Source organism: Calonectris borealis, chromosome 3 (genome assembly GCF_964195595.1).
Source record: "Calonectris borealis chromosome 3, bCalBor7.hap1.2, whole genome shotgun sequence".
In the NCBI taxonomy this organism is placed as follows: Eukaryota; Metazoa; Chordata; class Aves; order Procellariiformes; family Procellariidae; genus Calonectris; species Calonectris borealis.
In genome coordinates this window covers 23,460,028-23,487,230 of record NC_134314.1, presented here as the reverse complement: position 1 = coordinate 23,487,230, position 27,203 = coordinate 23,460,028, and the positions used below count along the sequence as shown (strand labels likewise).

The 27,203-nt window shown below is 39.0% G+C and overlaps 1 protein-coding gene across 1 annotated transcript in view; it reads right to left on the bottom strand.

Moving 5' to 3' along the window:
* DLGAP2 (DLG associated protein 2) overlaps positions 1-27,203 on the bottom strand; it is a 102,232-nt gene that overhangs the window by 9,198 nt on the left and 65,831 nt on the right. Inside the window, exons 6-9 of the mRNA XM_075145177.1 lie at positions 22,324-22,673; positions 11,676-11,761; positions 10,026-10,441; positions 1,343-1,434 (exon numbers count right to left, since the gene is read on the bottom strand). Of these exons, the coding sequence (XP_075001278.1) occupies positions 1,343-1,434; positions 10,026-10,441; positions 11,676-11,761; positions 22,324-22,673 (944 nt within the window). The remainder of the gene's footprint in view (positions 1-1,342; positions 1,435-10,025; positions 10,442-11,675; positions 11,762-22,323; positions 22,674-27,203) is intronic.

Here is a 27,203-nt window from a genome sequence, read left to right as displayed (position 1 = left end):
TTTGAAATTTGCACTGAGAAACTTTTAGACATTGATGAAGATTTCCTTCTTTCGCTATGAAACAAATGACTAGATAGGGAGCACACATGATGTATTTGATATTACAAACGTGGTCATCCCCTGCTTGCCTGACTTTGCATATTTCCTCTGTCAGTCTGTAAGAGCTATTAAAATTCTTGTTTTGACAGAGTCTTTGAAGTGAGTAATTGGATCCTTTCCTAATGAGGACCATATATCTTATAATTTTCTATCAGAAGGTAGGACATTTTTGGCATGACTTTCTCAGTAATATTTGATCGCAGCTTCAGGAATTCTGAATATTTAACTTTATGGATGGAAAGTAGCAAGTAGATCTCTGCAGAATGAATGTTTTGCCTTAAAAAGTTATGTGGTAAATACTAACAAGTAAAGAAATGTATCTAACCAGACATACAGGTCATGTCTGCTGTCATGCACGCAACAGAATTCAACACTTTTAATATATGGGGTGTAAGGGCAGTCAAAAGGTGGAAGTTACACTTGATTTTCAAGTGAGCCGAAGAAAGTAGGTGCTCTACCACCAGCCATAGCTAGAAGAATTACGTTCTTCTATTGATTAGTATCATCTTGCCACAACATTTATATCACTGATGGCTGCTGTCATATTAATGAAGATAACATTTAGAATTGAATTAGTCTCTAATGAACTTCCAGAACAATAGCAGTAACTCTCACAAGTAATATACTGCATCTGTTCCTTTAACCCCAGGACATCTTATATATAATTGGCAATGCAAATTATGAAACCCAATTTTATGAGCATTATGTATATTCCCATTTCCAAGATCAGTCCTATTTTCAGGTAGGTAGAAAGTTGGATCACATACTCTCTGCTATTCTGCTATTTTACTATTCTCCACTTACTGTAATGTGAAAAATTTCTCCTTTCTTACCAGAAATATAGCTACTATTTTAGGGTATTACAAAAATAAGACATAATATTATGTCTCAGAAAACTTGCATTTGTTTCCTTATCATTTTTTTTCTTTAATAAAGACAGCAAAAAAAGAAAAGGCAAAACGCAGCCAGACTGAAATTACTGAAATTACGTGTTTGCTTTGCCAAAAAAATGTACTAACACCATACTTCAGGATTAAGTTTAAAAAAAAAAAAAAAGAAAAAGAAGACCAGTAAGACAAAATGTGAGACATGAAAATGTCATTTCAGAATGCTGCTCTTTGGGTATGCTACACTTGTTTTTGTTGTTACCTTTGAAGTAAAAATATTAAATTCTAAAATTTAAAGTTATGTTTTGTATGAATAGCTTTAAATTCTTCAAGAATGGTCAGACATGGTGACTTACCAGATTTTGCTGACAAAGCCAATAAAATTGCTGGAATTTCTGAGACATGAGGAGCTGAGCGCTTCCAACAGCACTTCGGATTTTACCTAGGACTAAGCATACAGACAGGTTATTACCAATAGCTGTCTTTTGGCAGTAAATGCAAAATCCAGCTCAAAAAATACGTAGCTGAAATTACTGTTATTTTATACAGGAAGTAAATATTTGGTTTTGCTGTTTATGATTATATACCTAAAATATTTTTGAAAAAGGTAGAGGTATCGGAAAGCTCTGTGGCACCTTGCCCTTTGGCAATAACAAATGATATATTAATAACTCAGAACAGCTAAAACTGTATTTGCTTAAGGAAGTAGAAAAAACCAAGGGAATATAGACAGCTTCCTGAAGTGGGCATACATACATATGTTTTTGAGAACAATCTTAAATTTCAAAGTAAAGTAAAGGACACCCCACCCCCACCCCCATTTACATTTGCTTATGTAAATTGAAAACTCTTGAAATAATAGTCTTGCCTCAAGAACCAGTTAGATGCCTGTTCCCCCTGATGTCAAAGGGAGCTTTACATGTACCTTAGATAATATCTTCTGGTTCTGCAATCACTAATGACTTCACTCAGTTGTGTGGATGATCCCTGGATGAGCTCTCTTTACCCTGTCTGTTCTGGGGGTAAGGTTAATACATTAAACTGTAACATAAGATACTCCTACCATAAGGATGAGATCCTCAGAGGAATCATGTCTCTGAGACATGTCATGGTACCCCCATTAGGAGTTACAGGTTGCCTACCCAGGAAAATACACAAAGGCCTAATTCAGACAAAGTGGGACACAAGCGGGTGCTCCAGGACTTTGCTGAATCACGATCAGCCCCCGTGGTTCGCTGGGCTTTCCCCACTGTCGGTGTACTTGCCATTTACAGTGTGCATAAGCACCGGGGAAAGGGACCAAATTCATTTTACTTGACTTTGCTTCCGAGAGTCATCTGTCTAAATCAAAATTTCTGGATGCTCTATAATCAGTAATCTGAGCTCATCAGCTCAGCCATGTTAGGCACTTATTTTTAGATGAGCTGAATCTCTTCCTGGAGATGCCTGTTTCTTTCTGTTGACTGGAGTGCCTAAGGAGACTGGCTTATCCCTAGAAAATGAACTCCTCCTGGACTCCCACATTTGCTGGGATAAATACCACACGTTGGTAGGTAGCAATATACTTTCCTACACCTCCTTCCTCCGCATCCTTTCCTACACTTCCTTTCCTCCCCATCCATCTCTATGCTGAAAAAGCAACACTTTAAAAAGCATCATAAGCTGGGGTTTCAATGGAAGATTAATTTTATATCTGGAGAATTTCCAGGTCTTTAAATAATGTTTAGGGTAAAGATAGAGACAGGTAGTGGTAGGGGTGAGACAGGAATTACTCTGACATTTTTTAATTCGATTTGAGGAAGCCAAGTTGATAATTCAAACAGGATGCAGAGGGTGGAATGAAGCTACAATAGTACAGCAGAACTGATCTGCAGCCTGTGATATAGAAAACATTAAACTCTGGCAGGGCTTAACATTTTGTTGTTATTTAGAATAAGTATAGGAAGGGACTGAGTGGCATGTGAAAACAGTATTTTGGTAGTAGGTATTACATTTTAATTCTGCTTTCTCTAGACCAGTGAAACATCTGCTTAACCACAAGTAGCAGCAAGAGATAATTTGGAAGTTAGGCTCGTGTGGGAACATACAAACGCTGTAACTCTATCAGCATGTGTTAATATGTAGAGCTGTGGTTCTCAAACTCTATTCCATTTTCTGTTAGACAAACAGTACAGCTGCGCCACAACACTAAATTAAACGGCAATATGCATAATTCATCAGTCCCATGTGGCACCCATTTGTGAAAGGGTTAAGTGGTTCAGGGCTGCATGAGTAATTCACTGCGGTTTGGGGTTTTTTTTGTTGTCCACATGAAATAAAGTATTTTAATTGGTTGGGGGTTTTTGATCACCAAACCCCTCACTTTCCTCTATGGAGTTATTGGCATATAGAAAGCAATGTTTTGGGTGTTTAAACCTGAACAAATATACAAAAACCTAAATAAAAAAGAAATGTTTCCTTTGATCTGAAACAAATTGTTTTGATTTAGTTTTCATAATTTTTAATAAAGGCAAAGACTTAAGCCTTGTATCCTCCTTTACCCTTGGTGCTCTGTAGCTCAGGACATAAGTCCCAGTGTGGAATCAGGGTCCCTTCTTTGCCAGGATGGGGAATTGTGCTGTAGCAGGTCCCTGACATCGCATATTCCATGCTATGGTCAACTATTCACTGGGCAGAAAGAGAGTGAGGATGATTCCGTAGGCTGATGGTTGTAGTGCTTGTCTCATAGTGAGTAAAGTTCAGTTTTAGTTTCCCCTGCTAAATTTTATAATTCGTAGCTCAAATACATAGCCTGAGTAAGGGACATTGGTTTTGTCCTACTGCAGAAATGTAGATCTTGACAGAATCTATATATGACTGATATTTTCTAGTGAATCTCACAGTTATGCCAACCCCATCTTAAAGAAACATTTGCTTTATCTTCATTATCCTGAAGGATCACGTCAACAAGCATCAGTGATTTAAAGCCCAGTCAGACGAGACAAGACTTAGGCACTGACAACGCAGCATTTTTGTGTGATACAGATCCGTTAGGAATGTAAGACAGCGGTTCTAGGCTACTCGCATGTGTCACTGAGTCACAGTAGTGAACACATGTATAATCACAGCCCTACCATTTACTAAAGATCTAACTCTATTTCCATTTCAATCAGTAAATCAGATGTAATAAAATATAGAAGTTAGAATCTCTCATATTCATGCTACTCTGTTTTGCTGTAATTAAATTAAAGTATTAAAACACTTCAATTCATAATCTTTAGCACAATATTAATAGACAGCCAAAGCCTTGTTATTAATTTCATGCATTGGGGAATTATTCTGATGAGTGCAGATTGATTATCTCCATGAAAGAATGATGAACGTTAGAGACTGGAGAGATTGAGATGTTTGGTGATGCCTAGAAGATTTTGCTTGTAAATAAATTATGATAAAATCTACCAACACACATAAATATATATAATTTTCATATAATCCATATATCTCCCTCCATTAAGATAATGTTATATTTACTTGAATGTCACACAACCTTAATTCTGCTCTCTGAAGCGTATGAAGCACTGCATTTTTGTTGTGTGGTCCTGTACGGCTTCTACTCTGAAGACATACAAAACCCTGTCCATGACTTCAGTAGAAGCAGACCCAGCATTTATACCCTGGATAGAGATTGTGTAAGCTGCCGTGTACAACATGCCCATTAACACAGTGGTGTCTTTTCCCCTGCAATAAGCATATTACAAAATTGCAAGTAATATATATGTGTTGTATTGCTTGAGAAATGCTACAAAACCTTGTAATTGAAAATGGTTTCATATCACAAAGGTAGAGGGGGAAAAGTTAGATCTATATTGATGAAACCATGATTATAGTCTGATGCTGTAACTCTATTCTTGACAGGTTAAAAGCTTTGCTCAATTGTGTCACTGCTGCACCAGCAATGAGAAACTACTAACAATCAATCTGCTTCTGGCATTCATTACTGTTTATTTAAATGACGTTTTTTAATTTAAATTTTCGTTCCATTTGATTGTTCCATTTTTTTTCTATACTCATAAATAAATTGCTCCACACACAATCTGAGAAAATATGCCTGGAAAAAACTGGCATTTAGTTCATCCTCCTGACACAAAGCAGGGCATAATATTTGTCTAATCTCTAAACCTAAATTAGTAATCTTCAGAAATATATGTCTTTTTCACTATCAACACAGCAGGTAGGCATGATAATAAACGTATAATATTCAGAGTGAGATGACATTTTAGGACAGCACAGCTACCAGCTGGCAGTGCTCTGGAGGGTAGCTAGGGCAATGGGATCCCTCTGCACCCAGTGGGACTCGGTGCAAACTCACTTTTTACCTAAATGGAGCTGAGTTCAAAGAGGAGAAAATTGAGCAGAACAATACAAATGCTAGGAGAAATGCTCGGATTCCACACTATGGGACTGTCTTTTATTGACTTTAAAGACTGTTTCAGGGCAATTAAGGCATTCTGTAGTCATTCACAACACTCCAAATGCAAATTTCTAGAGTTCCTGAAGGATAAGTTTGTGAAAAACATTAGGAAATTATGTCAGTAATTTCTCTTTGGTTAAAGCATAACCCATATTTGGTCAAACACCTACGAAAGCTTTTATAGATGATTAATTCATGAATATACTAAAATAAATTGGTTGTGAGGGGTTTTGGGGTTTTTTTTTCAAAGAATGGGAGATTTAACTCTATGTTTTCTGTTGCTATTCAGTCGTGTTACTAAAGCCCTTGCAGTACTGTGGAAATACCAGCCAGAGGATTAGCAAGGAAAAATCCAGCATCCATGGAATGAAGGGGTAAGGGGAGAGAAGGGCTCACTCTTTCTAATGCCTTTTTTACTCCAGAGATCACTTTACTATGTAGCTATGCCAGCAGGGCTCCTAACCGTGATGCAGAAGATACCAGCAAAACAACCTTTCTGCTGGCATAGTTTATACTATAGTTAATTTTTTTGCATCTATCTTAGGATTTTTGTACGAGAGTAAACTCTGTGTGGCTGTTCTCCATTTGACTTGTGCACTGAAATATTTCAGTGGCCAAGCATGTGGCATTCAGAAGCCCAGGATGTCTTCTGCTTCCCTCTGCCAGACCTTGCCTACAAGCCGTGGGCAGGGACTGCGGCTCCCCGCCGACATCGCCTGCTCTCCCCCTCCCTGCGCCGGTCTCCCGCTCCCATCGCAGAGCTCGCGGGCGGCAGAGTCCTGGCCCTCTTGGTCTTCAATAGCTTTGTGACAATTGAGAGTGTTTTTCTTGTCATCACCTACACACTGGTAATAGCCAAACACAATTTTCAGGGTGTAAAACTGAAACTCCAGTCAGCACCCTTGAGAAACGCATATCTCTGCTTGAAGGCGCCCTGCTAGTGCAAACGATCAGATGACTTACCCTGGGAACAGTTACAGCCACATATATATTTTATATATATTGCTCTCTATATGTTATAATAAACACTGAGAACACAAATAACTGCCCCCACAAACAATATATGAACTTTGCAGAGACTCCAAAATACAATTCATGGCAACTGACCAAATAAACAAATTCTGTGAAAAGAAAGAGAGAGAGGTTATTTTTGCCGCAATTATTATCTTCTCCTTTTCTAAGACCTGATGAGTGAAGTTCTTAAAACAACATTATGGGAGAAAAGCTACAGTGAAAGAAAAAATCAATACAGCAATCAGACAGCTTTCTGTGATCTCAGGGCTATTGTGCTAATGCAGAAAATGAAATTGTTTTCTAAAATGCAGTTCTATCTTAACTCTTCCTGTGATTAAAACAAAATAGAAATGGTATCATAAAGACAGCCTTCTCCTATGAGATGCAAAGCTATATTTGGTCTTCAGGTACAATTAATATACCCAGGCCAAAAATAAATTATTCAGCATTAACAATGACAGTTTGAATGTGCAAACTTTGCTGTGAAGTGTTTTGGGAATAGTAGCTCCTGCTGGAAGATGGCAAGACAGATTTAGTTGCTTCTGGCTCCCCCATTTACGTGTGTTTTCTTCAGGGAACTGCCAAATGCTTAAATATGTCAAGATACATTTCATGCTGGGATATCATTAAACTTTAGTTCTTGTGGATACATACCTTTCAACCTCCACAGCTCAAACTGGGGATACAAAATATCTCAAAGGCTCAACAGGAAAAAATTATTCACACTGAAATTTTAAAATGCAGTGAAGCTCATTTCATTGGTGAAAATAATTCTTTGATAACTTCCTTTCACTTGATGTAAGCTATATTAGGTGAAGGGATACCATTTCAAAGATAATGTAATTTGGAAATTATTTGAGGAAGATCTCTTGAAATGAGAATAAAGCAATTGCTCACCACCCACCGACCGATGCCCAGCCAGTCCCCGAGCAGCAATCGCTGTCCCACGGCCAACTCCCCCCCAGCTTATATACTGAGCGTGACGTCATATGGTATGGAATATCCCTTTGGCCAGTTTAGGTCAGCTGTCCTGGCTGTGCCCCCTCCCAGCTCCTTGTGCACCCGGCAGAGCACGGGAAGCTGAAAAGTCCTTGACTAATAAGCACTACTCAGCAACAACTAAACCACCAGTGTGTTATCAACATTATTCTCATACTAAATCCAGAACACAGCGCTATACCAGCTACTAGGAAGAAAACTAACTCTATCCCAGCCGAAACCAGGACAGTCACATAAAATGGAAAATCAGAAGTCTGGGTGTCACTTTTGACAATCATCTGAAGACAAACATCTGATTTTGCATGCACTATATAGACCTATTCTATAATAATTTCTCTGAGCTGTTAGGGAGGTCAAAATGTTCCCTCAAACACAAGTAACTCTGTATAAGGGAATTGCTCTTTCTTTTTCTCTTACAGAGTAGAGTCACTCTTACAAACAGGGAACCATAAAAGCCTGATATTCTGTTTTGTTTTCTGACTGAAATGTTCTAGGTTAAAAGGGTGTCACTAACTCCAAACATTAATAAAAATTAATGAAGTCCAATTTGTCTTCATGTCCTCTGTACAACTTACTGAAAACTATCTTCCTAATTGCGGTCTCCCCGTGTAGCAAGGTGTTTCAGAGTATTTCTGGAGTGCAAGAGCATAGCTTCACATGGTGGGAGGGAGGGTGGTTCTGCACCTGGGAACGGGTAGTCAGCTAAAATCAGCTCCTCCAAGTTTTCCTAACGTAGTACGCAGACAGCTTCATATCCCAGAGAATAACACTGCTAACTCCCTATCTGTGCCTCCAAGTGAGGAAGGAGTACTGACGTGAGGGTATTTCCACTGCTCATTTCAGGTGGTTGCAGATTTGATTAGGGCTGCGCATGAGGAACAGAGAGGAGGTAGCAGAAGTCCACCCCTTGCCTGCGGACTTCTCACTGGCCTTCTAGGGAAAGAGAGGGGCTAACTGCCTGTGTGTTTCTCTCCTTGCTCCCTAATAATTTTACTCGTTCCAAGGAGATGAAAGTCTTGCTATTTGAACTTCTGCTTCAGATCATAAGCACTGATGTCCCCACATCAGTAACAGGCAACCTTGGAAGCAGGTGCTTTGGGGTACTTAATGATGGCAGAGAAATGTCAGTATTCATCAGTGCAAAGATTTGGGGAATTGAAAAAAAAGATGTATATGGTAAAAAGAAGTATTAAAAAATAACCATTATGAAAGAAGGCTTGGAAATCCTCACACAGGCTAAGCAAAGCAAAATATTTTATTATTCATACTTTAACAGCCCCTAGGAGAGTATTAAAGTCTTCACGGTATCAATTCAAAGGGAAAATTCTCAGCTCAGCTCTGCCATGATGAAAATAAAGACAAACACCTACACTCCAGTACTGGAGGCTGAAGGAAGAAAACCAGCCTTATGCTTTCCCCCACCCCAAATCCAATGTTTTTACTTGGCAGACTTGTGCACAATATAGTGGAGAAATATGACTGTAAATAAAAAATGATGAGGTAAAAACATAGACGTTCTTTCTTTTGAAAAGGTCAGCACAAGAAATAGAAATTGGCCTTTTAGTGACCATGCAGGCCTGGCTCAAGACCTGAGGGTAGATCACAGCAAGAACTCATTGAGGGGGAAAGAAGATGATCAGGAAAGAGTATTCGGAGGCGATGGTAAGATTTGTGAGAGTGCAGGAGAAGATGCTAGTAACAAAACTTAATATGAACTAATTTGTGATCTGAGAAAATCTCAGCTGAGACAATAATTCAGATTGGCAGGGATTGAAATATTTATAAAACTGAGCCTGAAGACCAAGGATAATTGACCTCAGAGGGAATCACAGGGAGCTGGCTACTGAGTGCTAGGACCACTTTGATATATTACTATCATTAGTGCTGGCTTGGATCTTGTTCCAAAATAGTCTACATTATTTTTCACTTTATCCCATCACTCCTTTCAAGGTGTCCACAAGACATGAGAGAATAATAATGATTCTTGACAAAACTGTAATAAGAAAATGCAGCTGAACTATCTAATAGTGCATATGCCTGTGTAACTGCAGAAGTGCTTTAACGATTGTTCTTGCCTACTCCTTTCTGTTCTTCCAACAGACCCTTTATGATAGGCAGAAGTGCCTGTAAAGGAATGAAAACATTTTAAAAATGGCTGTTCATTAATGAGGCAAATTCTCAGGATTCAGGAAAATGGCAAAAAAATGTTCATGTAGGACCACCTTGTGTGCTCTGGCAAAGGGTCAAGCACTGGAGCCATACAAGTGAGTGGGAAGAACGTGTCAGAGTTGGAGCTGTGGATGGAGCTATTGCACCATTTTAGCCATATGTAATACCAGACTTCGATCCTGCGCTTGACTCTACAGTTGGCTCCTCAACTACTTCTACAAAACCTTACTCTGGGAAATGCCAGCTTGTACAGTCAGTTGCAGGACAGAGGTCTTATATCTAATGGTTCTGTAGAGTGTCTTTGGTACTACAAAATGAGTAAGGAAAAACTACAGACCACAACTTTATCCTAAAAGATTTCTTATTTTAGCAGACATCTATATGGAAAGATACTGAAATGTTCTTACTTTCTTCAGAAAGATCATTTTCTTCTGCTTCTCTTTCCATTTCTTTACACCATCCTTCCATTCTCTTAGTTTCAGTATGTAGCAACTTCATAAACCAAGATCCGTCCCGTCGACAAGGAGACATTCGACCAGTCTCTACTGTCTCAATGGCTGGCTCTAGCCAGGGTTCTGGCGGTGGAAGGTTTGAGGTGTCAACTGGGGTCCTGTAATCTTCTCTGTAACTGAACAGTCCTTGTGTCCGTACAGTTCTTACTGCGCTGTATTGGGTGGGCGTGCTGGGCTCTGAGTGCTGCTGGAACGACGAGCCAAACTGAAGTCCCTTGTCCTCCATGGTGATGTGTCCTGGAAAGCCCTCCAGTTCCAGGTCAGCCTGGACAGCTGCTGTTACACTGTTTGAGCGCTTGAATCGTCCGTGTCTTGGTGAAGAGGGAAGAAAGAAAAGAGATCAAGACATATAAATACATATGTGATTATACAGAGGCACAGGATAATGTTGCAGTGAATGGATTCTGGTTTTCTCCTTGGACTTTGTGCTAAGTATTTTTTCTTTGTGCATATCTCACTAGAATAAGACAGTGAGTAACAACAGAGAGGAAAACCAAAATGCATAGTGGCATAATTGATCTGAGCAAAGATAAAAAAGAAAATAATTTAAATTATCTCTGGAAGCAAATATTGATTTATTCTCATACTACAAAATACCATGTATCATTACTAAATGAACTGGAAATAACTAGCAGAACTGCAGGGTTACATCTCCTGATAGAAGTCTGTAAAGTACACGTATAACAAAATTTCAAATAGTAAGAATTGTAATTAGATAAAATCTGAAAATCTGCTAAGTTAGGACTGTTGAGAATCCTTTAATAAAAGAAAAATAGTAGCAGCAGGTTTAAGACTGTGGTATTTTTTACTTGCCTCATAGGATGGCCATTAAATGTTGATTTTCTGTCGTGGTATGCCACCGAATAATGACATTTTAGAAAAGATTTATGTTAAAAAGTTTGATAGAGAAGCAAAGATTATTTGTAAAATCTTTTCACATCTGAGCCTGTTGTTTCAAATTACTTCTAGTCAATGATGGTAAAAGGCAATTAGCAGCTGGATACTGTCTGACAGCTGCCGTGAAATGAGATAATGGTCCCAGTCCAGTAATAGGCAGTGCCTGCCAGGGATAACCTGTGGGTTAGTACATTGGCCAGCAGTTTTACAAAGCTACAGAAGGACTGAACAAGTGTAAAAGCTGATTCTAGTTTAGAATAAAGGTACCATGGGTTACATCCTAACCATTATATTCCCCTGTGTGGACTGGGAAAGCCTGCATCAGCATGAGAGGTCCTATCGAAGGAAGAGTATTCCAATATACAGATCTTTGTATTTGTTCTGCCAAAAATGAAATTATATTAATCCACTACTTTAATTTAAAACTTTCACTTCCTTCCCTCCAATTAAAAACTGGAAAGTTAACTAAATATTAAGCAACTGCTAAGTAATCTCTACAAATTTTACCAAATGACCAGCATGCATATAAGAAATTTGGCTTTGTGAATTATTTAGGGTCAGCACTTGCCAGATGTTTGTTATTAGCTCTGTTTACAAATGTGCGTTGTGTTATGAAAGACTACAGATTTTTGTACATGCTTGAATTACCGTTTTTCATCTTCCACTTGTATTCCAACAGAGTGGTATTCCCGTAGGCCTCTGCTTTCAGTATCTGAATCAGTTGCTGTTTCCACCTAATTCAACACAAAAGATACATCTGCAGAGTGAGCACCGACAACTCAGCACTATTTCTACCTGCACACATTCAAAATTAATTATATATTTCCTTTCCTACTGCTAAGAAACACCTAGCACAGTATTGCGGTTTAACCCCAGCCAGCAACTAAACACCACACAGCCGCTCGCTCACTCCCCCTGCCTCCGGTGGGATGGGGGAGAGAATCGGGAGGGTAAAAGTAAGAAAACTCCTGGGTTGAGATAGGAGCAGTTTAATAATTGAAGTAAAGTAAAATAGTAATAATAATAAAAAAAGAATATACAAAGCAAGTGATGCACAATGCAATTGCTCACCACCTGCTGACCGATGCCCAGCCAGTCCCCGAGCAGCAATCGCTGTCCCCCGGCCAACTCCTCCCAGCTTATATCCTGAGCATGACGTCATATGGTATGGAATACCCTGTTGGCCAGTTTGGGTCAGCTGTCCTGGCTGTGCCCCCTCCCAGCTCCTTGTGCACCCGGCAGAGCATGGGAAGCTGAAAAGTCCTTGACTAGCATAAGCACTACTCAGCAACAACTAAACCATCAGTGTGTTATCAACATTATTCTCATACTAAATCCAAAACCCAGCACTATACCAGCTACTAGGAAGAAAATTAACTCTACCCCAGCCGAAACCAGGACATACAGTAAAATAAATGAAATAGGTATTCAGCCTAGTATCATTGCTTTGGCACTGTGTTTTATAAAGCTTTCCACAAGTACTTCTGTTCTGCTATGTAATTCCCTATTTCAAACCTAAGCAGATGCAATTACTCAGTTCAGTGGAAGCAGGGAGTAAGCTGGGTCTGGAAGAACTGCTCTAAGAAGGAGGAATCCACAGGGTAGCCCCTTTTTATATTATTATAAAACAGTCTCATTATAGTTCTTGATTTACAAAATAAAATAAAATCTCAAGTAGCTCGATAAACTTGCAGGTGATAAAAAGAAATGCTGCAATGAAATTTTATCGACAACTGCATTGACAAATATAGAACCATTTAAATGACGTGAGGGATACAGCAGAATGCCATATCTCACCTTTTTTAATAACATGGTCCTGAAAATGCTATATCAAGCAAGTAATTTATGCACTTTTTATAGTATTCCCATCTGAAATACACTTACCAAAATATATTCACAGTAGAGTTTTCTTCATAACTGAGACCACATTGCTTTTGCAAGTTTCTGTGGGATTTTATATAACACTCCCCACCACCACACCACCCCCAAGTCTTTGACACAGACATAATGAGTGCTGCAATATGCAAATTATACTGAATCAAGGAAAAGTCAGGAAAAAAGAAAAAGAGTAGAACTGATTTTTCCTTTTGAATGATATTTTGCTGTTAAATCAAAAAAATAACATCAGCAACCAGTTTTTCCATATGCACACTCCATGTGTGAATTCAAAGAGTATATCCTATGATGAAGACAAGATAACTTTTCCCCTTGAAGCAGTCACAGGCACCTCTGGAAGGAGCCCAATGGCCTTTGCAGCTGTCTCTCAGCTGCGCAGTCCCAATCCCACCAGGTTTCTGGAAGGATGCAGAAAGAAGGGGTAAGAAGGGTGGAAAGTGAATGTACATGTGGACTATGCTTCTTGAAGAAGCCAGTTGCTGGTAACTTCTCTTTCCATCTTCAAGGCGTAGCTCCATGTACGTTCACATGGAAGGGAATTCCAGCCAGTAATCAGCACACGTTCATATTTACCTGGGTATGGGTCTTGGAGATGTTCATGAAAACAGCTAGCGCAGGAACCCTGTAGTAAATGTTAATGGCATGCTTGAACTGTACAGTGTAGCATCAGGCACAGGTTTGCCAAAAGCTCCAGATATCAGTGCGGCAACTGTCAGGGAAAGACACATTTCCCAGTAATTCCATTTATTCTGCATGAGGGCTAGGGGAAAGCACACGCTGCTGTCTGTTTCCACCTCGGCAGTTGCATGGAAGCTGGCTATATTCACTTGGACAGGCAGCGCATTGAGAGAACTAAGATATCAGACTTGGTAACAGTCTCCAGGATTTGGTGTTCTCAGCATAAAAAGAAAGATCCCTTTTGATGTTGGCAGTGAAAAAAAGCTTCAACTACAGAGGTAGGCAGCTTGGGAAAAAAAAACCCACAACAACCAACCAAAACCCAGGCAAGTTGGTTTCCTAGTTAAGGTGGGTCTTGGCTGTAACATGGGTGAGAAGCTTAAGCTGTACTTGGAGGATCACCCTCTCCTGAAAGAACATTGCTATAAGTAGAACAGCCACAAGGTCCAGTTTCTTAGTGCAAGAGAGAGATATCAGGAAAGACACCCTTATTTATAGCATAGAAGGGTCCAAAAGAGTCTTGAATAATAAGTTCAAGTCTAAGTGAGGGACTAGGCACTCACCTAGCCCTTTCAGGCATGTGAGAAAAGCTGCATGTAAAACATCTTCATTAGAGACAAGTTTGTTTTTCATTAGAGCAGAAATGAATTAACTGGGCCAAGAATGAGATACTCATCTAGCCTGTTGGGGGGGAGCAGAGAGGCAAGTTACACTTGCAGCCTTGACTACAGTGATGAGAGCTCAGTCAAATATGCAAAGACATGTTTTGAAGAGTGAAGTCAACTTATTCTCAAAGGAAGAGGAGATGGTAGATAGTGAATAAGAGCAGATAACACAAAATGCTTAGACTGTGGCTCTTGGGTGCGCCTGTATGAGTGCTACAAGGAAGATATGTCCAAGGTGGAGAAACATTTTCTGGAGGAAGCCTTTTGATGTTGAAATCCATAGCAACATCTGGAGGGGTCAGAAAGTCTAAACTGTTGCTAAGAGCTATGGTATTGGGCTTCATCCCCAAAGCAACCAGAGTCAGTCCGAGTTAAAACACATAATTTAGGAACTTGCTGAGTTTAAACTACAATAAATAATGCCATCAAAGGGCACATCTTCAACCAGGGATTTTGTCTCCTCCTGGAGATAAGAAAACTGGAAGATCTTGTTAAAGTTGCAGAGACCATGGCCTTCCAAGCCATAACTGATGCATCATGTAACACCTGTGAAAAAGCCAGAGAAGTTATCTTGATCTCAGATAGAGTCACTATAAAGCACTTATTGGAGGAGGAGAACAAGTTTGTGGGTGGCCAGGCTGAAGAACCTGAGCAGATGGGAACACAGGATTCATCAGGGCCTCCTGCTCATTCACATGGCTCAGCACGGAGGGACAGGACATTGTGTGCCAGACCAGACCTGAGCCAAAGCCAGACAAAAGAAGCCAAGCTGACATCTCCCCATGTGTCAGTCTTTGCCTTCCGTTCCTTCTAAAGCACTGCACTTCCTGCATAGAGCGATATCCTTAGGATGACCATTTCTACATCCTGTGCTCCTTGGCACCTACTGAATGAGTCCTGGAGGATGAGGTGGAGGCCAGATTGCTGGACATGGAAATAGGCTTAAGGAAGGTCAATGGTATCATACTTGTGGGGCTAACATCCAGCTAGTAACACTGTGGAGGTAACCAATGGTCAACGACAAATAGACTTTGCCTTCCATGAGGATGTTTCAACAGCTCACATATAGTGCTGTTGGAAACATAATGGTCTAAAGATATAAACAAGGAAAGGTCCCTACAGAGAATATCATTTTGGCCAACTGATGTTGTTGGAACAAAGCAGGCAGACTGGCAACACACAATTTTCTTCTGTATTGCATATCAAAAGCATATCTGTTTTTGCTAACTACATTGTTTGGCTTAGTAACAGATAGCATGTCTTCTTTTGAACTCTGCTTCTGATCTGTGGAGGCAGATTTCCCTTTTATATTTTGGATGGGCTGGTATCTTTCCATTGATGCAATACATCGAGGAAAAGTCTTTTTCATCTGCTTGTTTTCAAGTGCTTTCTTATTGGTACTTCACCTAGAAGTATATCCTGAATAATTTGCCTAATATGCAATTGACACCTAGATTTTACAGGCATAAATGAAGTAATCTGCTCTAAAATTTTATTCAAAAGAAAAATATCAGGAAAATGATGGCCCAGGTATCAAAACAAAAATGTCATTAGTTACCTCTAAATATAAACTCTTGCCAAATTATCCTTTCCTCCAGCTTGCCAAGGCTGACACTGACTAAATGACCTTATGATTGCCTTCATATTTTAATGCTTTCATTTCCTCACTGTGCCTTGTAACAGCAGGAGAACGCCAATTTTTTGTGTGTGTGTGTGCAATCTAGGATTGCAAATATTGTAACAACCAACAAAAAAAATAGATCTGGAAAATGGAGGCAAATGCCAACACATGTAAAAGTGGGAAGTAAGAAAATAATTAGTACTCACAAAGAAAAAAAAAACCAAATAAATTGCATTTCTGAATGACAGATGTTATAAGGACTCCTGCTAGAAGACAGCAGGAAACTCTTTAGATTTAATCAGATTGGCCAGGCTAGATTCAAATGAGCAGAGGAGGAAAAGTAATACGTTTGGTTTGATTGCATAGCTCCTGAAACTCAAATAAGTCTTAATAAATCTGTTGTTATTCTCCATGGTTCATTATTGTTTTAATACTTGCATGGGTTCTAAAAGCCTTAATATTTGCAAATTGGCCCACAATCTCAGTAAAGCAAAATAATGTAACAAATTATATTTCTATCTGGTTATGAGGGAGTCTCACACAGAAGAGGAAACAAAAAAATAACCAGACACTGATGAAAAGCAGAAGAAAGGAGTAGATCTAATATAGCAGGCCATCTTCTTCTCTCCTTGCAAACATAAAACTAAAACTTCTTTAAAAATTTGGCACTTTATGCCATGAAAAATGTTGTTTCATGGGCTTATAGTATGCCCATAAGGATTATAATATTAATAGTAAATGTAATGGAGCATTTTGAGATTATTTCTATATCTTATTTGTCTTACCTTTCACAAAGGCGTAACACTCCCCTCCATGTTTTTTGCTGCCAATACAAGGAGCAGACAATACTATGAATCCTCTGTGATCAGTCACTGCTGACTGATCCAGCTCGAGATTTGAAAACTAAGTATCAGATACTGGCACTGACTCAATAATAAATGATCCACAAGTAAATTATACTAACACAAAATTATTTGAATAAATGCAGATCACTATTGCAAATAACTTGCTTCTTATAATCAATCTTGGTTTGTTTATAGGCACTCATTCTAGAAAAGGATGCATGAACTGATTAAATAATTCCTTCAAAGTATTTACTAAGCTTTTTTAGCTGATAATTTTAACTACTTAAAAGCAACCTTTATTTCTGTATTGAAGTATTATTCTGCTCTTAAAAATGAGCACTGCAACATAACATTGTAGTGTCCTAAAAACTCCAGTCTAAGCTTCTATACGTACTGTCTCTAAGGGAGGCTTGAAGTTAATATATTCAATGTGCAAGAAAACAGATTTTAACCTGGTGTCTTTCGCTTCTCTCTCATAAGCATCAGTAATAAGAGTCCTTCGGGCCACATTATCTCTCCCCATGCAACTTCACTGCCCTCAGTGGGTTTTTGCTGCTGTAACCAATTTGTTCTATAATTAGAATTTAATAAACAATCTCTCTGATGATGCACAGGAAGGGAAATAATTCACCTTTTCTCTCTTGCATAGGCTTCTCGGTGATAATGGGTAAAAAAGGGAAGAAAACACTACATTTGACACTAGATCAAGTACATGTAATTGTGAATGCAGATAACCATTCTTAGGTACAGAGAGATCTCATTTATATGCAGTGACTTCAAAGCTGGAAAAATACTTCAAATAAAACTACAGTACTAACTGCTACTGCTTTCCTTAACTGATGGAATACTTTTATCAGCCAAAAAACATATACTCTTTCAAAGTAAGTTTTAGAAACCCACCCAAATAAACCTACGCTTGAGTGATTTTTGGTGCCTCACCACGGGGTCCATTTTGCTACTCCACTGCTTCCCAGCAGAACATCCGGACTACTCAAATACGTCGCGTGGCAGAGTAAGTGCTAATTACCACAAGAATATCCTACAGAGGGTTAAAAACTTCTGCTGGTCTTTTAAGAAAGCACTTTTTGCTAAAAATGCATGCCAGAGTTAGGAAACTGGATTTGTGTCAAGCTAATATGAGACAGTAACAACAAAATAATGCACACAGCAGTGGTTGCTCATAACTTTTTTGGTGCATTTAATGCTAAGTGGCAAATTGTTCTGAACCAACAAACATCCTGCAAGGCAGCAATCTGGGTCTTCTCCACTTTGAATGTTTGATTATGTTAGATGGCAGTTAAGAAAACGAGCAACAGTAATTTGTGAAAAAGAGTAAAAAATTAGATGGCTTTAAAATAACTATAGCTTTGTTTTAACTACAATTCCAACTGCTAAGCTTTTTGACAAGCGAGGAGGCCAAAATGCAACCACTGGATGGGAACTCTGCTAACCAGCTAAGCCTGTGAATTCTGATTTATCTATCTACCTGCCTACCTACCTACCTACCTACCTACCTATCTATCTATCTATCTATCTATCAGTCAATGTTAACTCTAAAGGCCAGGTTATAGCCTCTGTACCACGGAGGTGTTATCAAAACTTTCATTGACTTCTGCAGGCCAAGGACTTCACGCACTTCTCTCACAAAAGCACAATCTGATAGTGATTTTAGGAGCAGAATGAACAACGCTTACCTCTAAAACTTTGGATCATTTATGATCCAAAGACCAGTGTAATCAATGCGAATATTTCTTTTGATTGCTATGTGTACACTGAAGTAGAGCACTGACAAGGATGGTATAACCTAAACAGTCTAAAGAAAGAGTAGATGCTTATCCAAGTAAGTATGCTATGTGGGTATAAAATGCTTTGCCTTAAAGGGAAATTCCAGTTCGAGACTGCAGCTTTTACCATACGATGTTAATAATTTTATTAAATATATATATAAATATTATGCAGAAGATCCCCTTTTGACACAAAAAATTAGGCAGGCGAGTTATTGCACTAATCCTCCTGAATACAGCTTTTGATTTATAAGAACGATTTGTTTAAGGAAGATTCTGGAGATTAAAAAAAGCCTAGATATTTTGAAGCGTGATCTGATGATAAATGAAGATGACAAAGTCCATTCTCTACGCTACAATTAGTGCTCATCTCCAAAAATACCATCATGAATCAGCCTCCACACTTACAGCATTTGTTTCCATCTCCTCTACTTCCGGGGTTTCTGTTCATTTTGAGAAGCCTGGATGTCTTTTAAATAGAGAAGAAACAAAGGACTGCATGCTTTGAAATACTTGCAATAAATAAGGAGTAATTGCTTTACATGTTTTCTCATATATTTTACAATCCAAATGCTTTTAATATGAAATAGTTTATAACTAGAGCAGTTTTTGAATGTTAATCGTTAGCATATATACAAGGGTGTGCAAAAGAGCAAGGAAAATCCTTGAAAAAACATTAGCAATAACCTTGTTCTTGACTTAGTGGGTTTTTTTTACTCTAGACAATCTCTACCCTCCATTTTAATTCAAATACTTTGATTAGTCTTCTGCTGTCATGACAGAAGACAGGTATGACGACTATAGCTACTAGTATTACTAGAGTTTTATTCTTTGTTCTACATATATATTCTTAAGAATGCTGACTAAATTTTTAATCCCAGAATCAGTATTTTGCAATTCATTTGAATTTAGGAATCAACATTTTTTCCCAGTGCCTACTGATACGTCTGACAATATTCCTCTTGATTTAAATATGGCAGTGAAAAAAAAACCAGCTATTTTCTGGAAAAGCCTTGTTTCCCAAGCTTTTTTTGTTCAAAATTCCCATCGGGGATAGGGCTGACATACCGTGAGATGGGTTACCATATCTGTGTTCTCTGTCCTTGCAGACTGGTCTTCTGATTTTCATAGTAAGTCCAATGCTCCCCTAGGAGCTTGGGCTCCCTGTGCATGTGAATACCTATGGCACATGCCTAGCATGCCAGGACTTTTTAAAAGGACTGCTATTCATTACATGTACGCTACGCAAATCATATATACCAAAGACATGTGAGCCCTAGGCTGGGTCCATAGCAGTTCCACGTGCAGAGGCATTGCTGGTCATTCTTTATCTTTGTGCCTCTCTGCTCCTGTATGAAGCTCCGTTGGCAAGCATTCTCACACCAATGTGTTGAAGGAATGAAACATTAAAAAATGCACAAATTAACCATCCTGATAGCAAATTAATTAATGCAAATAAATGCAAATTCAATGCATTACCCTGGCATGGCATGCTAATGAGCAAACAAGTCACTTAGTCAATCAAGGAAATATGCAAATAAAAACCATCCTTTTCTAAGGTGCTTTGATGCAGAAGTCTAAAAGAAATTAAATACTTCAACTGTATTTTGGGGGCATAAATTACTATTTACATAGTTTGCAATAAGAGCATTCTACCCTGTGTTTTTATTCCTTACAAACCTGGCAACAGAAATACAATAAAATGCATTTTCTGCTTAGAAATGCTGTAGAAAGGTATTTTTCAGACTAATGTGAAGTTTGAAACTTACTACAGAAAAAACCCCAAACAACAAAAATGTGCTCTCAGGATACTGTGTTGAGGGTAATTTTGCAATTTTAACCTCATCTACCAAATGGTACAAGCAAGCAGTTTGTACTTCTCAAAAGATAACAAACAGCTCATCCTCCTAAGACCTGCTGTTGCAAACAATATTTGCCTTTTTCAGTGTGTGCACCTGAGGACCAGTATTATGGGCCAAGCGTCAGATGGTAAGTTGCTATGGAAGATCTGCTGCCTCCATGGAAATCATTGCACAGATGTTTTTGCGGATTATAAGCACATATTATTAAATGCACCACATGCCAAGAAGGGTCAGAGCTCAGTGAAAAGTACTGGTCATCACCTGCAGTAAGAAACAGGATCAAGTGATGTAATCAAAGTTTCAGAATTAATTGCTGAAGTACCAGGACTGACTGAAGCAAGACACCAACGTTGTTAAATACCACTGTGCACAGCTGCTGTGAAGAAGAGATAAGAACGACACTCGATACTATTCCTTTCTGAAGAGGAAGTTTCAGGTTAGGGGCTAAAAGGTGCCAAAAATTACTTGCTGCTCCTTTGAGCTTTTCACTGTTATCTGCTAAGCCTCTTCTCTGAACAATTTAAGATATACTAATTACTTTGTAAAACATTTGAAAAGTAGCCATCTGATTATTTTACCATTGCTGTTAAATTGCATTCTACTCTTCTGTATCTAAAGAAGCAGAAACAAATACTTTTATGTTGAGAAATGGACAAGCAAATTGCTGGCAAAGCCTATGCCTTCCCATTAGTCTAATTCGTTGTGGAACTGCAAAATTATACCACGCTAAGATGTTAAACAGTCAAGTTCAATCAGTAGCTGTGACATGCTTAACCCACATACTTTTCTCTGATTGTATTTTGAAATTAATGGAAATGGAATTACTACTTTTTAAAGAAAATAGTATACTTCCTAGTAGATAAACAGTCACTCACTGGGCTTTGCTACACGGACTATTACCTTCTCAAGATCTATGTTTCTGTCTCCACAATACCTGTAACTATGCCAAAATGCATGGCATTTCCTCTATAGTTGATCTGGCAAAAGTAGAGATTTTTAAGCACAGAAGTGAACCTAGTGATGTAAAAGGGAATATTCACATACTTAAAATTATATATGTGCCTAAGTAACAGCAGAACAGAAGCCTAAATTTTCATCTACTCCTGTGTCTCAAAGGACTTTGCATTCTTTGCAAGTTCAGCTTTCTGATTTTTATTACTACTTGGTAGTTCCTAGAGATTTAAACAAATGACCATTGCTATCTATAGTGCTTTCCATTTAGTAGAAGGAATAGCATTCAGAATTTGCATTTGGAATCGTCTTATTTCATTCACCTGAAACAACACAATGTAACTGAGGTGCCCACAACCTGACAGACATTTTGTCAGGTGAAATAAATATTCCATTTTTTGGTGGACAAATGGAGGAATGCTCAAAGACTGTACTTATTAACGTTATTTCATTACTCGTTATCTATAATTACGCTGTATCTACACCAGCACATTTCTTTCTCTTCCTTAGTACCTTCTCCCCACCACAACTAAAAGTAACGGGGGGGTGGGTGGGGCGGTTCTTTTTAGGTAGAATAACTTGAAGATCCAGCAGCATTACACATTTTCCAAGGTCAAAAGAGAAAGATAATGGAAAAAATACAGTCAAGCATTGTAAAGCTGGTGTAATTCTATAAAAAGGACTGTGAATTCATGGAGGGAAGGAGATGAACATGCTGTTCACCTGTAGCTCTGCAGTATAATTTTCATATCAAGTGTTAATGACAGGTAACCTCCCTAGAGATTTATTCATTCATTTTCTTCCAGGTATAGCATATTAGCCGAAGACTTTTCTGCACAGCCACGTTGCCATGATGTGAATTACAATTAACGCTAAGCAGCCAGGGGTTGTTTTTTAGATTATTAGAACCAGTGAAGCTGAATGACTCATTCTATGCTATTTACAGAAAGAAGGCAAGCAATTCATCACAAAACAGATGTTAATGATAGGCTACCTGGATCCCTATAGAGGAACGTCGACTTTTAAGAAACTCCTCTGCTTTTGTCACTAAAATGGCCTTGTCACTGGTTCGTATCGAGGTGCTCTGGCTCTCGGAGGCATGGCGCTGCGCAGCCGCAGTTTCCAAGGCGAGATTCATGGCCTTGTTACTGTCCAAACTGTCGGTGGAGTTGTACATCCCTCGCCCGTCCTGCGGCCACGGGGAAATCCTCTGAGTCCGGCTGTCGTGATATGCGTCCTGGGTGGATTCTGTGCTGCTCTGTGCCGTGACTGAGATCAGTGGCTTGGAAGTGGTACGAGGGGGTACCGGTGGCGGTGTTTTTTTGTAACTTGTGTAAGTTACAGCTATGGAAAGAATTTAAAAAAAAAAAGGAAAAAAAAAAAGAAATCAAGATTAATCTGATGGAAACTTCACAACAGAAATCACTTTAACATTGAGATTATGCAACTTAAAAATGAAGACGGTGCAACCTAGCGCTCTTTGTGAACCTCACTATTAGTTGAAAGTGTCTCTCAGAGTCAGATTGCTCTGTTGCTGTCGTCCACAGCAACATTTTATTTCAACCAGGAAGCAAGGGGTGGAAATTGGAGTCCCAGATTGTGGTGGAGATGAAAGAGAGTTAGTGAGGATTTGTGTGTGTTAAGACTTGTCCGGGGTAGGTACACACTGGGGCTTCTGAGGTTGTTTCCGCATGGGGTAAAGCTGATAAGAGAAATAAAGGAAGATTTTTTTTTCCCTCTTGTTATCATCTGAACTGTGGGCTCTGTATTGATACAGTGTATTAAGAAAGTAGCATCAATATACTGGAACAAAATATTATTCAGAAACTTCTACTTTATGGTATGCCACACTTCAGCCTTTAAAAATACTTCCAGCTGTACTGGCTGGAATTAGGCAACATTGGCTACTTGCACAAGAAGCATATGTTTTAAAAATATCCACAGTACGGTTAATAAAAGGAAATTCCAGGCATGCAAAAAATGTTACAATATATGCAAAGCTACTAGATACTTGGACAACAAGCAAAAACTACAATACCAAAAGCAGTGACTTTTTATCTGTTATCCTGCAGTAAGCCCTAAATTCTTAGAACATGCATTGAAGCGGAATATACTTAAATGCAGAGAATATGTAAATATAGATATAAAAATGGGTCTGAAACACTGAAAGAACTGGATATACATGAGCAGAACTAAGACTTTTAGTCTGATGAGCAGGACAGGTCTGAGGCTGGTTCAACATAGATTCTGTCTTGCAGCAAAAGGCTCAATAAAACATCCAAGAAAGCTCTACAGATGCAGAATTGTGCAAATACTGCTTCCTTACAAAATTTTAGAGATTTCATAGAGACAGATATTTAGTCATTAATATCACACAGCTGAATTTTCTAATTGTCTAAGCCCATTATACTTTTTTGGTACTAATAAGAGTGTTTCTGTTGTGGAAGTGTTTTTTCCCCAAAGCACATATAATCATAATTCATAAAATTAGCAACTGAAAGAAAAATGCATCATGATATAGCTTTCCATATTCCTGTACAGGAAAATCAAGTCCAGTTCATTTCTTGTAGAATTGCAGGAAGATAAAGAAAATTATTATGTTTCCCCATATCAATAATGCTGAAATAGCATAATGTATACATGCAGAGACCAGGATAACGTATGACTTAAGGAAAAGGTTTGCCTTTTTCTGGTGTTGTTAAATGCATTGGACATTGCAACAGTGACTCAGAAAACCTTGGAATTGGGGTTACTTGAGTCCAAAAAGGATCCTACAAGAGTTCCTCTTCCGATTACACAAATATGGGCTGGTGAGCAATGAAGTCAGAAGGAGCGCCTCTCCCGTCGTGCTTTTTGATATGAGGCTGTGTTGCAGCTCTCTGGAGGGAAGAGACCAGTGTAGGAATTTGCTAATACCTGGGGCTGCTGAGCTGCATCGCCAGGTTAGCCTACGGGAAAAGTGACCCTAGAGAAGACTACTCTTAAATTTTGATTCTTGATAATCATAAATAAAAGGGTGGTCATAAATAAAAGAGAGTGAGGCAGAGCTAGGAAGAGAAAACCTTCATTTGAAGCACATTTTGAATTACTACTGATGCCGCTCAATTCTGGTAGAGGTTTAAAGTGAGCCTTGCTCTGAGCTAAATTGCTCTAACAGGGTAAAACACGTGAAAACACGCTCTTCAGATTCTGAGACTGTATGCTTTTTTTGAAGTGCCATTTTGTTGTCCTATCACAAATATCTTATCTCCTGCTGGTTTTGTAACCAGAAGTTAAGGAGGAAGAAAAAACCAGTATTTTTCAGATGCTTTAGGGAATACAGAAATTTCACAGAAGAAGGGAGAGACTGTAAAGCTTGGAAATTACAATGGTGTCTTATGAGCTCAAGCAGCAGCTCTAAGGAATGGTTCCACTAAGAGAGTCGCCATAATACTGCTCCCCTGCCTTCCCCCTGCAAACGTAGATGCAAGTGATCAAAGTGCTGGGAAACATTAGAAATAGAGACAATGGGGTGAAATAGGGTGAGTGAAATCCACAACAGGAAGCTATTTTTACCTGTAACATAAGACAGGTTATCACTGTTGTAACTAATTTACTGGTTTTTACCGTCTGTCTTCATGCAAAAGAATAGCAGTGAATAATGAAACATATGGTAAATGTGATAATGAAACATCACAAGCAATATATCCCTACTACTCGGGCAGCAGATCACTTCTCTGTCTAATGAATATAAATGTTAAAACTTCTGTTGCAACCCTTCATAGCTAACTTAATCTTCATTTACATTTCTAAAAATGAAAAATTCTCCTTGTGGCAAAACCAAAACAGTCACTTGCTTTTTTTTTTTTTTTTCTTTTTTTCCCCTAGGATTGAATATTTTATTCTGGAAATTTCTGGTTGTTTCGGTGGAGTGACATGGCTTAAAGCCACCAAGTATTACAGTTACTGCAGTATTCTGGCAAGCATTTGATCATGAGCACTAAACAGCAATTAAAAAACCCCACAGATGTTCAACAAGGAGAAGAAACCAGGAGAAAGACTGAAAGTTTGTGAGAAACTGGCTATGTATTTACAGTGAAATATGGCAGGAAGAAATCCGATTAATTTCTAAGCTACAGTCACAGGGAGCAAATATTGAGCAGGGAATAAAAAAATCCATCTCTACACAGTTAATGAGTTCATATCTGGCACAACAGTTTCAGAGCCACAGAAATCCAGGACTAATTGGAGACTGTAACAAAATCAGGTAAGAGGACGGAGGCATGAATTTGCGAGGCAAATCTTGCCACCAAATTCTATTTGCTTTAATCACTCAAGTGGTTCTAGTGAAGTAAATGGGATAACTTAGATGAATAACGTGACCAAGACTTGTCTTAGATAAACTTGGTATGCGCTGCTGACTTAAGAGATGACTACATAGTAGATTAGGGGCTTGTTAAAGGAGAAAAGTAACCCTGTAATCCATAGCTTACTGTTCGTGCTTGGTCTTAGGTCTCTAATAAATAAGTATTGGCTTAAGATCTGAAGCATGAAATTTTATGTCACTTTCAAAATTTTTTTGCATTAATTATTACGTCTGTGAATGTTCTTGTTACCTTGTTATCAGTAATGTCTTTTTCTACCATGTCCAATTCTTGGCCCTAGCAGTTGTACATACCACATATTACATATGGGAAGAAACATTTCCTTTTCCTAACAGAAAAACAACTTCCTTTTCATTTATCATCCCCTTCTTATGCTCATGGACAGGAGCTCCTGTCAGCTTTGCATCGTTTGCTACTTTGCAAATTTTATTGGCCTTAGTGGTTATTAGTTCAAAGTAAGCACATAAAACCTCCTCAGCGCTGCTTCATGTCTTCCCCATTTTTTGGTCCATCATTCTACAAACTCCAGAGCTGTGGTGGGTTTTGCCATCCCCACAGGGAGGGCTGGTGCTGGGCAATGCAGCCCCGGGGTACCAAGCGCTGGCCAAGGACAGTGCACGAGTAACTCCATCCAGGGCACTGATGCTGAAAGCTGAACTGGGAAAAAGATAACTGGGATGGAGGATCCTTGTCTTCAGTCACAGCAGGACAAGCTGGGTGTCAGAGCCAGCACAATGGCCAGGAATGAAACACACCGCGAGGACAGGGGTGTGCAAAAGCAGGAAGGCAGACCTGTCGCAGTACGACTTTAGACGGATTTAAATTGTGGACTTCAGCAGAAACAGAAACATGCTTCATTGTCCTGGTTTCGGCTGGCATAAAGTTAATTTTCTTTCTGGTAGCTGGTGTGGTGCTCTGTTTTGGATTTGGTATGAGAAGAATGTTGATGGTGCACTGATGTTTTAGTTCTTGCTAAGTAGTGCTTGCATAGTCAAGCACTTTTTAGCTTCCCGTGCTCTGCCGGGTGTGCAAGGGGCTGGGGGGGAGCATAGCCAGGACAGCTGACCCAGCTGGCCAATGGGGTATTCCATACCATGTAATGTCATGCTCAGTATATAAACCAGGAGGTGTGGTCCGGGAAGGGGCGCGCATGGCTCAGGGACTGGCTGGGCATCGGTCGGCGACTGGTGAGCAGTTGCATCGTACATCGCTTGCTTTGTATATTCTATTATTGTTGTTGTAATTATTATTACTACTACTGTTTTACTTTGGTTTTTATTTCAATTATTAAGCTGTTTGTATCTCAACCCATGATTTTTCTCACTTTTGCCCTCCCGATTCTCTCTGCCATCCCACCGGCAGTGGGGGCGGGGTGAGCGAGCGGCTGTGTGGTGTTTAGTTGCTGGCTGGAGTTAAACCACGACGTTCATATTTTGACACATAAAACATCAATCCTGGCTAATCTTCTGTTGCTTCTGTGGCTCACAAAAGATGACCAAAGATTTCTGTT